The sequence below is a fragment of the Pygoscelis adeliae genome, unplaced genomic scaffold, assembly GCF_000699105.1.
Source record: "Pygoscelis adeliae isolate BGI_AS28 unplaced genomic scaffold, ASM69910v1 Scaffold269, whole genome shotgun sequence".
Taxonomy (NCBI): Eukaryota; Metazoa; Chordata; class Aves; order Sphenisciformes; family Spheniscidae; genus Pygoscelis; species Pygoscelis adeliae.
The window spans coordinates 1,660,666-1,672,581 of NW_008825610.1; the positions used below are offsets into that span (position 1 = coordinate 1,660,666).

General features: G+C 39.6%; 1 protein-coding gene across 1 annotated transcript in view; it reads left to right on the forward strand.

Moving 5' to 3' along the window:
• RASGEF1A (RasGEF domain family, member 1A) overlaps positions 1 to 11,572 on the forward strand; it is a 24,933-nt gene extending 13,361 nt beyond the window's left edge. The window contains exons 4-12 of the mRNA XM_009332682.1: positions 2,099 to 2,320; positions 2,570 to 2,644; positions 2,884 to 2,976; positions 4,972 to 5,074; positions 5,374 to 5,453; positions 6,095 to 6,286; positions 7,853 to 7,976; positions 8,213 to 8,285; positions 8,908 to 11,572. Of these exons, the coding sequence (XP_009330957.1) occupies positions 2,099 to 2,320; positions 2,570 to 2,644; positions 2,884 to 2,976; positions 4,972 to 5,074; positions 5,374 to 5,453; positions 6,095 to 6,286; positions 7,853 to 7,976; positions 8,213 to 8,285; positions 8,908 to 8,932 (987 nt within the window). The 3' untranslated portion in view covers positions 8,933 to 11,572. The remainder of the gene's footprint in view (positions 1 to 2,098; positions 2,321 to 2,569; positions 2,645 to 2,883; positions 2,977 to 4,971; positions 5,075 to 5,373; positions 5,454 to 6,094; positions 6,287 to 7,852; positions 7,977 to 8,212; positions 8,286 to 8,907) is intronic.
• The last annotated feature ends 344 nt before the right edge of the window (positions 11,573 to 11,916 follow it).

The following is an 11,916-nucleotide window of genomic DNA, read 5'->3' on the forward strand; positions in this document are numbered from 1 at the left end:
AAGTAAATTGTCATTTGAGAAGAACTCATCTTCATGGGGTGGCTCAGTGCTCTGGTGTCTGAGGCATCTGATGACATCCATTAATTACAGCATCACGGTATTTATCCCCTTAACAAGGCTACAAGTCAAGTTTGATCGGTGAAGAGCTATGCCACATCTGACCCCTAGGAAACACAATTTGTCACTGACAAAAAGCAGCTCTTGCTCTCAGTATTTGTTGCCACAAGAAATGACCCATACTCTGCTTCGGCAAGGGATTACGGTAATGGTTTGGGGGGTTATTTTGTATTTTAAAGCTTTTACAAGTCCCCTTAGGACATGATTCTCCTGACATAGGATAGAATGTAAACTGAGAACTCGCACAAAGCGGTCAGGTGCTTGTCCTAGTGATATCAGACAGCAAACCAAATAGCTATAGCTACAGCCAGGGTTGCGCCCCAAATTAAGTACAAATGTCTCGTTTGAACTCAAACAAGGACAAATTATTGTATGCTCATTGACATTTTCCAAAGCTGTAAGAAAATTTAGGGTAAGGCTAGTAATGAAAGGAAACTGCTAAAACTCTAAGGGCATTTGTCTAAGTATTAAGACGCTAATAAATTCACAGTAGCTTAAGCCAGCCATAGTTTTTCATGTCGCTGCAGTTTCTTTGTTCACTTTCACATAATATCTGCGATACTCTCACCTGCCTTCAAATTTGATTCTCCACGATCCATATCTAGAAAGTCTGCCTCCTCCCAGACACATGGGTAAGTCAGGCATAGCAGCTGAAGTCAAGTGGTTTACAATAGAAAACTCAGCATACCAGAGCGCAGAATTAGCGCTTTATTTTAGTCCCACCACCACGCTCCCTTGGCATTTCTGAACACTTGTAGCACAATATCCGAAATGGCTCCAGCCAGCTGCTGTTCAGCGGTAATCCAGTTGCCTCATCAAGACGAGCTACACTGCCTTCAGCTTTTCATTTGATTTCACTTGGGAGTCAGATTATTGCCTTGTAAAGCAACATTCTGACACTATTATTGCTTAATTATAGCATGCAATATACAAGTATTTGGTAGTCATTGTCTCTCACATCTGCTACATAATTTCAATCATCACTGCATATTAGTGGCTTCTTTGAACGATCACAGATTCATTGCAGTTCTTTCTAGCGCATCCAGTTGACTGGCAGAAACCAACACAGCAGGTTGTAAACTAATGGTTAGCCTTGTGGCTAACTTCAAGAGAAATAGTTTGCATGAAAGCAAGAGAATGATTGTGTCGGGAAGAGGAGAAGGACTGTTTTTGGTAGAATTAGTTTTTCCAGCAGCAGGAAGAACAGGGTTGGAGAACCTGGCTCATTTAAAGCAGTAACAGGAGGGATGGAGGAGTAGGAAAGTGCTGACCTCAAGAGAAATGTCTGTAGGACACAAACAATCAATGGCAGAAAGAATTCAGCTTGCCTTAGTTGCCAAAACACTGAGCAGATGGATTATATTTCTGTGGCTTTACCAGTATGTATCTTTATAGATTCTATGTTTAAAATCTGCACCTGATGAACAGAAAGGCATTTTAGTTGTCCAAGAACAGGATATATATCGTGCTCTTACCTAAATCTTTGGATGCTATAGTTGTTCAAAGCCAAGCCAGGGTATTTTAGGGGTATATTCGTGGACATAATGCGAATTCCCTGGATTCTGCCTGCGCTAGATAAACTTGATCATCAGCGGGTCTGATCAGAATGAGAAGGAGCTTTTTGGCACTTGGTACACAGAGGATCCAAGAAGCCTCGTGCAAGCAGCTCAACTCCGTTTCACGATACCCACTTTTAAGCTGTTTACCCAGATGCTTTTGAAACGGGGTACTAGCCAAAAACTGCCGCAAGGAGCAGACCAGCCAAGCGAGTGAAACAGAGTTGGGAAGGCAGGCAGGCGTAACAATGTCATCATGGAGTTGTGCGGGCAGTTAAGACAAGTTCATTTGTCACAGGATGATCGGCTCAGTTAAGATGAAAGAAAATGGATAATAGGCATTTGTTTTTTCCAGTCAGAAATTGTTTGGCGATCTATGACTGCTAAAAACCTTTAGCTCTTGCATTGTTTCTGCCTTTGCTTAGGAGAATGGAACAGTAAAAAAGATCATTAGCCAGATGACACAGAATCTCCTGATGGCCCTCTCCGCACGGAGCCAGTACCAAGAAATCAGAGAGAAATTCCGGCAACCTGTTACTGACAAAGGCACCATCCTCAAAACCAAGCCACAGTCAACTCAAAAGGACATCCTGAGCGTGTGCTGTGACCCTCTGATCTTGGCACAGCAGCTGACCTATATCGAACTGGTGAGACACTAGTTTGTGTCAAGTATTTCATTTTCCATTTACTAAATATTAATATACTCAATGAGTTTTGCTATGGCTTCACCAAAAGCCTCCAATGTTTTAATCGAAAAATAAAAACACCTCACACATCTGCACTGTAGAAAAATGAAAGTTACCAAAACGTTCTCCTAACTTTGGCTTATTGATGCATTTTTCACTCAACTCCCTGTTTGTCTGTACAGTGACAATCTCCCATCTCTCCAAACACAGGAAAGGGTGAGCAACATTTACCCGGAGGATCTGATGCAGATTGTCAGCCACATGGACTCCCTGGATAATCACAAGGTACAAGAAGGGGTACGGAGGGAAAAAGCAGCAAAGAGTAGCCAGGGTAAAGAACCTCCATGATTTGAGTATGTATACCCTGCGCAAGAAAGGCTGACATTTTCTAACCTTCTTTAAGCTCGTGCCTTAAAAAATAACCGACAAGATTCTATCAAGACACGAAAAGGAAGTTAATCCTTTGGTATGTTGACTTTATCATGATACAGGATAGGATTAACATGTGGCCTGTTCTCTTACAGTGCCGCGGCGATGTGACCAAAACCTATAATTTGGAGGCCTATGACAATTGGTTCAATTGTCTCAGCATGCTGGTGGCTACAGAGATTTGTCGGGTAGGTATTCGTAGAAAAACAGATAGCAAAGTGATCCTGGCCTTAAGGACAAAAGGCAAGCAGTGGTCTAACAGAGATTTAAATATTAGCAGTGCAATTAAAGATAACGGCATTATTCAAGCATTATTTGAATGCTTATATGATTAAGAGTTCATGGCTACGTTGGGCATTGCATATATTCTCTAGTTTTGTGTAGCTTCCATAGTAGCATTAGTCATGCAGTGAAATGGAACTTGTGTGGAGTTTGAGTTAGGAGCTCTTTTGGATTTTTTTTTTTTTTAAATACATGCATAAATTCTCAGAGATACTCATCTTTAAATGCAAATTTACCAATAAACAGCTGTCCTTCCACTGCATTTAGATATCATTATCACTGTCATATATTCATTTTTGTTGTAGAAAAAAAATCAGGAACAAACTTTCTTCAGAAGTCTGGAAAGAAAGTGGACTACTGGAGAGGTTAAAAAAAAAAAGAGGGAGAACAGCCTTATTAGAAGTTAAAGTAACTTCTATCCTATAATAAGCAAAGAAATAGAAGGTATACTGGCCTGGAAACCTTTTTTTTTTCCCCATGTGTATTCTGTGTCTTTTTAGATTCCTATTAATATGCTCCAATTCTAGCAAACGGGAAGTTTTCTCTCTATTCCTGCTCGGTCAGTAGCCCTTCTGTGGAAATCCACAGGCCTAGTGCAGTTTCATGAAGTCTGATATATTGATCCTAATCTCTTAAGATTTCCTGCTCTCACAGAAACTTATTACAAAACCACACCAAGACATCTTCCAGAGCTGGCTGGTATGGCTAATACATTTAGTAAACCAGTCAAAAAGTTTTAGCATACCAAAGGCTAAGCCAAGCCATTGACTGACTACTGAGCCATTTTCTTTTGATATGGCACAGAAACTGAAGTATTTAGGTATGAGATTTTGCTGTTGGTTTTTTTTGTTTTGTTTTTAAAAGGAACAGGGAATTCCCTGGTGAAGTAGTCTGCAGTCACCATTCAGGAGCCATTTTTGTATAAGCCAGACCAAACTTCTAGATCTAAATATGAGAAAGATTGATGAATGAATGTAATCTAGGCAGTAATACTAGCTTAAAAAAAAAGATAAAAAGAGAGCGAGAAAGATTGATGGCTTCTGGAAACAAAGTTTGGAGACAGTGCTATATTAACCACTCAACCAACGTTGAGTGGTTAAACATTGGAACAGGCTGCCCAGGGAAGTGGTTGAGTCCCCATCCCTGGAAGTATTTAAAAGACGTGTAGATGAGGCGCTTAGGGACATGGTTTAGTGGGCATGGTGGTGTTGGGTTGACAGTTGGACTCAATGATCTTAGAGGTCTCTTCCAACCTTAATGATTCTATGATTCTATATTAATTTTGCTTTGCAATTTATAAAAGAATTTGCAAAGCAGATGTTCAGCACCACTTACTAGATCCTTCGCATGTCTGCATGAGCGGGAATTTGTGTACTTGATCATCATCACTACCTGCTCTCAAGAGGTCATTTAAGAGTATACAGAGTAAAATGAGAAAATCAGGACATGGCAATTCTTCTCTCTCACATTCCGGTTACATGCCCCTGGTCTTAAGTCTGTTCACTGCTTTCCCCACCCCTCCTTCTTCAGGCGTTTACATTTTTTGCATATATTCTTTCTGATAACGTGAAGCTGCTATCTCCCTTTTCCAGCAACAGGAAATTGCTGAAAGTGTCCAGCTTGCTCGTACAAGATTCCCCAAGACATTGAACTTTACGTATAAACAAAAACTTACACTCCCCCACAACTAGACAAATAATTGATAGTAGCCCCAAATACTTCTGCTATTTTAATAAAAAGTTAATCATAACAAAATACCCTCAGGCCTATATCATCATAAGATTTAGCTGGATAGTCTTGACATGTCTATTCAATCAACCCATTACAACGCCTTTGCCTGAACATCCCATCCAAAATTCAGGCCATCCCTTCCCTCTTAACAGATCTTGGGTTTTTTTCAGGTTGTAAAGAAAAAGCAGCGTACAAGAATGGTGGAATTTTTCATTGATGTGGCAAGAGAGTGCTTCAATATTGGAAACTTCAACTCAATGATGGCTATTATCTGTGAGTATCCTTAACACAGATGACAAAAGGCACTCCATTTTACAGCCTGACTGGCAAGACTATGCTTATACTTGCCTTAAATTGGCTGGCCACATCAGCACACGCTCTTCTACAGGGGCAGTATGTACCGGTGACAGATTAATGTGTGCGTGGGCGAGTGTCAGCTACAGCTTTTGTTTGTCAAGCTGAACTGCCTTCCAAAACGTGTGGTGGTGCCGATACGTAAACACAGAGTTATGTTAGCCCTATATTTTTTCAACTCAGTTGTTTCTTTCTTTGTCTCTTCTCTCTCCATTCAGCTGGCATGAACTTGAGTCCTGTGGCACGACTAAAGAAAACTTGGTCCAAGGTCAAAACAGCCAAATTCGATGTTTTAGAGGTATGTATAAAATTTAGACTTTATACAGAAATCCACCAAATAGTTTCATCCAAACCTCTGCTGTGGAGTTATTAAGTCAGAGATCACAGCGGTCACCAGCATATAAATATTAGGGAGAGCGTCTCCTGAATTTCAAACTCCCTACTCGCCTGCAGTGAAAAGCGGATGCAAGTTTTCTTTAGGTTATTTCTTCCTAGCATATTTTTTCCAATTTAACATCAAGGTAGTTTTCACTCAAGCGAATGCCATTTTGCTACCCTTAAAACTAATTAGAGTACTCCATCTAGTGGAGATCTGAATGAAAACAAAACTTAATTGAAAATGTCATCAGAAAGATTGGTGACCGCAAGTTAGAATTTTGTTTTTTTTCCCGACAGTCATTTATCATTTCCCCTCAGTCTTCCATTAACCATTGAAGCAAAGCACAGATGCAAAGCCAGTACAGAACCCTTCTTTCAAACAAGATAGAAATTAGAAAAACCCGAATCCAGACCTGATCAGCATAAGGTACTTTATCTTGAAAGTTTAAAAAGGGGCCCAACGAATTCATAAAGAATGAACTCACTGATGGTTAGATCAAAGCTTTTTATATTTAGGAAACATTATTACTTGACTGCCTTTTTCCCCCCCCATAAAAACAGCATCACATGGACCCATCCAGCAACTTTTGTAATTACCGCACGGCCCTGCAAGGAGCAGCACAGCGATCTCAGACTGCCAACAGCAATCGAGAGAAAATAGTCATCCCAGTTTTCAACCTGTTTATTAAAGATATCTACTTTCTGCACAAAATACATACAAACCGCTTGCCCAACGGGCAGATAAACTTCAAGGTAGGACTTTGCTATTATAGAAACTGTAATACTACTTAAACATTGTACATTACAAACATTTTCCAGTTTTGAACTTCTAGCTCATTATATTACCAATTCCTTCAGCGTTGCTGCGATAGAAAACCATAAAGCGATATCATTATCTAGGGGAAGTGATTTCACCAAGTTTCTGTGAAAGCTAGCGCTTGCAGTTGCCGTTTTTTATATTACATCTCCAGCAGATCCACAACTGCACACACAGAAGAGAATCCATAAAACTGCTGGAATGTAACTGCCTTCAGTTAAAAGATTAGTTTTAAAATGTACTGAAATAGAGACTATTTTTTTGTTAGTTGTACCTGAAAGTACAGTGTAGATGCACTACAAAACATAAAATTCACATAAGCAGAACCGATTGGAATAACATTAATTTGTTACCAAAACTGATGCATGAAGAGATTAAGAAGAAAATAAGAATTTCAGAAGCCAAACCCCCAGCATTAAAAATTACTTAAGTAATACAGAAATAGTCTAATGTTAGCCATTTGGACAGGGAAATCTCTTCAAGGACCGTTGTACTCGTGCAACATTTAAAATAGAGGGAAGAACTTGAAATCAGGAAGTGTAAGGATTTTAGTGTACCGCGTATGACGGCGGACAAAAATTTGCCACTCCTCAGCCCCGCGCCTGCCTTACGTTCAAAAGGGATTGGGGGAAGCGGAAGGCGGTAAAGAATGGAAAGTAAGCTTTTCTGTGGCAGCAAGCCGTCACAGCTGATCAAATCGTAATAGGTAACTTCACCCTAAATCATCAGCATTAGCTGATTTAACCTCATCGGGTTAGTAGCTATAAATGCTACGCGCAACCAGGAAATGGTATTTAGCAGGCCTTCAAGGGAGTTTCTACAGGTTCTGGGTTCTCTCTCCCTGACTAATAAAGATACATGTCCAAAAGACCGCAGCCTGGCAAAAGTACTTTTGAAGTTTTTTGCCATTATTAAGGCTGGGTAGGGGGAGGGGGCACGCAGAATATACGAGACAAACCCAAAGTAATTACACATTTCTTAAAATCCTAGGAAGGAAAGGATATCTATAGTTTCTATATGTTATTCTGATTATTTCTTAAATTTAAAGAGTGCTTTATGAAAAAATCAGATATGTCACATTTCGTTTAAGTTGAAGGTTGGAAATGTAAAAAGTAAAGTAAATAAAAACCATTTACTGACCCATTCCACTCGCGGGCTAATTTAGAGGTAAGACCCAGAAAACAGGCCAATGGCACTTCATTATATATGAAGAAAAGGTTGATGATGAAAAGAACTCAATGCAAAAGACCGGGCGGGTAGCAGGGATACGCTGTTCTAAACGTGAGAGGCTAACAACAGATGAGGAACTAGGAGCAAGAGGGGGGAGATGAAGGGAGCAGTAAGAAGAAAGGATAACAAAGACGACCACCGAGTAAGCGATAATAAGAGAAGCAGCATGAATAAGAACAAGACTGAGAGGCTCTGAAATGGAAACAAAGGAACTAATATTTGAAAGAAAACAAATATGATTTTGATAATCTTCTTCTGATTACCTCATGCAGAAATTCTGGGAAATTTCAAGACAGATTCATGATTTCCTGACATGGAAGCAGGTTGAGTGCCCTTTTGAAAAAGACAAGAAGATCCAGAGCTACCTACTCACAGCACCCATTTATAGTGAAGAAGGTAAAATCCTTTATTGAGCATTATAACGAGTCTTCCTACTTGTTGAAATGCAGATGAAAAAAATTAACACGCAAAAAAACATTTGATAAGTAAGTAGTATCACTTCTGTATCGGCTTCTGATGAGAATAAACTTCATTATGAAGTCTGCTAAGTTAAACCTGGTATATTGTAACTTTTTTTTTCCCCCTTGAGTTAAAGAACCCATGTATCTGATTGTTCTTATTTTATTTACTAGCTCTGTTCATTGCATCCTTTGAAAGTGAAGGTCCGGAAAACCACATGGAAAAAGACAGCTGGAAAACACTCAGGTATGAAGCTTCCTTAGAACATGAGCACCTCTTCCACGTACGTGATGAGATCAGTTAATTTAGATGAGATTTCTTCTAATACTGACGCCAAGGCAGAAAGAGATATTTAGACCTTTGTAAATCATGTTAAAACATTTAGCTTCGACATATCCGTACCAGATAAAGAATGGATGAAGAAGTCTATAGGTCCTGAGCTGCAGCTGAGCTACATTATGACTGTATTGTCCTAGATGAGACAGTGTTTCCCAGTGATCCCGGTGTTTGTTAGGAAGTCCACGTAGGCTTGTCACTTATGACACCCACACAATGTACCTCGCATCAAATCTGATGCTGGTCAGCAAGCAATAGTTTAGGATGACAGAGGAACATGTTACTTGCCTGAGCGCATCTTGAGGGCCTGAAGTAATGTCACAAAGGTTAAGTTTTCGTTCAATTTAAAGTCAGCACATTTACTGGAATTCGTAGACGTTTTCCAGTTTATAGCAGTTGAAAAATCTATCCCTTGAAGAAAGGCTTCCAGCTAATGATGCGAGATAGACCTGTTGCCAGCCTTTACCAAAACTGTAAAACTTTTTGTCGTGACAGAAAAGATAATTTTATTCTTTATTACTTCTTCTTCTAGGACAACTCTGCTTAATAGAGCCTGAGATTTTTGGATCTGATCTGCAGACTTTGAAGCACATCGAATGAACGTGTTTTTACAGCCCGAAAGACTTGGACTGAGCTAAGACAGACCTCACTGGCTGAGGTCTCTTTTGTATATACGGTAACTTTTATGAAATAAAATGTGGTAAATATTTCACATGTCAACCTTAAGGCACTTAAGCGAAGGGTTTTGGGTTTTTATTTTAAATATAAGGGCAGGGCCCTGTTCTCAGAGATGAAATGTATCGTGGGAGATGGTATCCCTGGGGAGATCTTATTCTATCAGCATCCAAGTTTTTATTTTTTATTACTTCCACCAAAATAAATAAAAATTAAAACACACATCCCAACTAAAGCTAGCGTTCAGGTTAAATACTCCATTGGACCAGTATCGTACAGAACACTCCACACGTCTCTCTAGCTTTGAGGTGAAGGGTCTCCTTCACATCAGTGATACCGTTCACACGTGTTAGTAAGTGTTTGTAGAGTCAAGGCCTTCGACATCTGCAGTAAGCGTGTTCCTCTCCTACATCAGAAAATAGTGCCTTACAAGGTACTGATATCGTTTAGTGTACCTTCTATTACGCTGGACTGGAAGTAAAGAAAATAAAAATATGGATGTCTCGAAACCAGCTACAATGTACTTTTTAAATAAAATGGAGAATATGGCACATGAAGTAGAGTATCCCTGCCTGTAACATTGATGGTGCAGCAAACGTATTTTTGTTACATGATTTAAACAGATAAGACGGGGTAACTGCTGGGGGACGTGCGTTTGTGTGTGAGTATGTGTGCGTGCATGTGTGAAGATGCACACATGTCTAAGTTTTAACACTTCTGGGAACTAGCCTTTAAATTCTGGCTGTCAGAATAGTTTGCGTTTTCCTTTTTAAAAATCAGGGATTTTTGTTTTGTTTTGTTTAAGCGAATGATGTCTAACCTAGATTATCTCTGCAAAACAGGCTCCACATGAGCTAGGGAGAGGGAAGTAAACTCAGATGTCCAATTTGAAGTTAAGGCTAAAATTTCCAAAGAAGCTTGAGTTCATCACCACTGAACTGGGCATTTAATTCCCTTGTTTCCTTCGAAAATGCTAGTCTGCACTTGCAGACGATCAAAGCAAAGACCAGCTTATGATACAAGCTTTTCCTAGTATTTTGCAAGCCATGATTAACTGGCCGGATTAACTGGTCTGGGCCAGAACCCATTGAAATCCGAGGGAAAACACCACAAGAAATTGGTCAAACCTTTGAACCCCAGTCAGTGCCAAAATTAGAGATGATCTGTAAACCCGCTGATGCTTACCATTTCTAATTTCTCCTTTTAGCCCTGAGTTTGCACCTAATTTGGCTACCCAAATGAGCACCCCATGTTATGTTAAGATTCAAGGTATTCATTTCCAGGAAAACACAGACAGTTCAGGACTTACTTTCTCACCTGATCTCTGAATTCAGAAAGAAGAAAAAAAAAATCTAGGCTCAGATTAAAAACTATTTTGTTTAACCAACAAATTATTACTCGTGAATATCTACTGTCCTTTCCAGTAATTGTCCTCTTACGACTTGGGGGCTGGATATTTGTAAAGATAATGACTTGAGCCAGACAATTAGATTTTTTTTTTTTTTTTTTTTAAAACAAGGCCCTCTGGAGTTCCCAGTGGCTGCAGCCTCCCTTGCAGGGCCTCGCAGAGGACCTCTGCACAAGCTTCTTCAAAAATGATCAGCTCTAAGTAGATGGGTTTTATCTTATTCTGCCTTCTGTTGAAGAAGGGGCAAGACTTGCTGGACCAAGGGTCTGGTTTATTCCGGTCCAGTAGACTTTTCTTGCCGAGCGCTTACAACCAAGGGCAGTGCCACTGTTCCATATAGCATCTGCAATCACTTAGTAGAAATTACTTGCTGTATTGGCCCTGTAGTACGGTGAAAAATTGAAGAGCCTTCCCTCTCTCCCTGTTCCACTCCCCCCTTGACAAGTGCTTAAAATTAGAAGAGTAAGTTGCAGTAAGGAAGGGAGATAAAAATCAACGTTCTGCTATTCCTGTAGCATTGACATCAAAGGGAAACAAAAGCAAGTTATGCCATGAAGAAGGAAGAAGTAGAATACTAACCGTTAACAAGAACGGCCCAGAAAAGGGGAAGGGGTAATTCTTATGATTTGCTGCTATTTTTCCTGTGCTGAAGTACTGACCTTCAGCCCTGGATTAGAGTAAGAATATTTATACTGTATTATTACAGTGTTTTGCACTTTCAGAGATGTTCTAGCTAGTAACATTGTCGGACACTATAAGAGGGATTGTATATCAGCTTTGTTTATGTAATTGAAATTTAAAAGGGATGCTTAAAATTTAAGAAAAAATATATATTTGAAATGCAATTTTAGAACACTTTCTGTAAATGTATAAAAAAAGCTTTCACATGAATGTGCACTTCACCAGTCAATCAGTCCTAGTATATACTTGAAATCAATGCAGTATCCACATTGGTTCCTTTCTATTTTTCCTCCCTCAGTTTGATACATTCCTTAAATACCGTGTTTTGCTATTCTGAGCTGAAATGCTAAATATAAAGCTGTACCATAAAGCAGGATATTCCGTGTTTGACTGGATGTGCTTGCATTAATAAAAAAAAACTTGCTTCAACCAGGCTTAACTTCTTTCATGGTTATTTTTCACTTGCAAACTGATCAAGCCACAAACAGCGGCTGAACGAGGTGAACCGACTGTGGAAGGCAATATAGTCGCAGTGAACCAACTGGTTACTTAAATTTAAGTTCGGACTCATAAAGATACATTATGAAATATTTAAATATCTTCCAACAAAGGCAAGAGCAACACTAAGCCAACAACGCGCTGCCACTTCTAAGGTGCTCTCTGTAATAGCAGTTTATGGATTTGATACAGCGTCTGCTACGAAGTATTTTCATTCTCTCAGTGAAGGTGATTAACGGTTCCCCTGTGTAAAAGCATTTTGTCTGTCCTAGGAGTTGA